We start from the raw sequence: 461 nt of genomic DNA, 5'->3' as shown, positions 1-461 counted from the left end.
TCTAAAAATTGTTCTTATTTTGGGCTTGTACCACAGTAAGAGCCAAGATTTTAAACTCTACTAAATAAGATCCTCAGACTCTCCCACAGCACAGAAAAGGATACAGTAGGAAGGGACAGGAGAGACATGGCAGCTAGGAGTCAGCAAAAGGCTCAAAGTGGAAGCATTTCCATCGAGCTCGAAGACTGGTCCAAGGGAAGCAGTCAGCAGTGAGCAGGTACAGAGTGCAGTGTGGGTGAGGCAGAGGGTCTGCAACCTGTCCCAGGGAGTGCAGATTCTGGGGCGAAGCTCCCTCCTTAAGCAGAAGAGCCCCAAGCATCAGTCCTTCCCTACCCTGAGTCTCCTGGATGAGACAGGAGCTAAGAGAGGGCAAGGCATAGGAATGACAGAGCCCCAAGATGGCAAGGGTGTAGTAACACACTCACCAGTATCTGGAGCTTCATTCACTAACCATACCAGTT

At 49.9% G+C, this 461-nt stretch overlaps 1 protein-coding gene across 3 annotated transcripts in view; it reads right to left on the bottom strand.

Moving 5' to 3' along the window:
- Clpb (caseinolytic mitochondrial matrix peptidase chaperone subunit B) overlaps positions 1-461 on the bottom strand; it is a 123,498-nt gene that overhangs the window by 114,792 nt on the left and 8,245 nt on the right. Inside the window, exon 1 of one of the 3 annotated variants that reach the window (XM_031387598.1) lies at positions 426-461. The exons of the other annotated variants lie outside the window; for them this stretch is intronic. Within the exon in view, the coding sequence (XP_031243458.1) occupies positions 426-443 (18 nt within the window). The 5' untranslated portion in view covers positions 444-461. The remainder of the gene's footprint in view (positions 1-425) is intronic. 3 annotated transcript variants of the gene reach the window in all.

This window comes from Mastomys coucha, unplaced genomic scaffold (genome assembly GCF_008632895.1).
Source record: "Mastomys coucha isolate ucsf_1 unplaced genomic scaffold, UCSF_Mcou_1 pScaffold21, whole genome shotgun sequence".
Lineage (NCBI taxonomy): Eukaryota > Metazoa > Chordata > Mammalia > Rodentia > Muridae > Mastomys > Mastomys coucha.
This window is presented reverse-complemented; position numbering and strand designations above follow the sequence as displayed.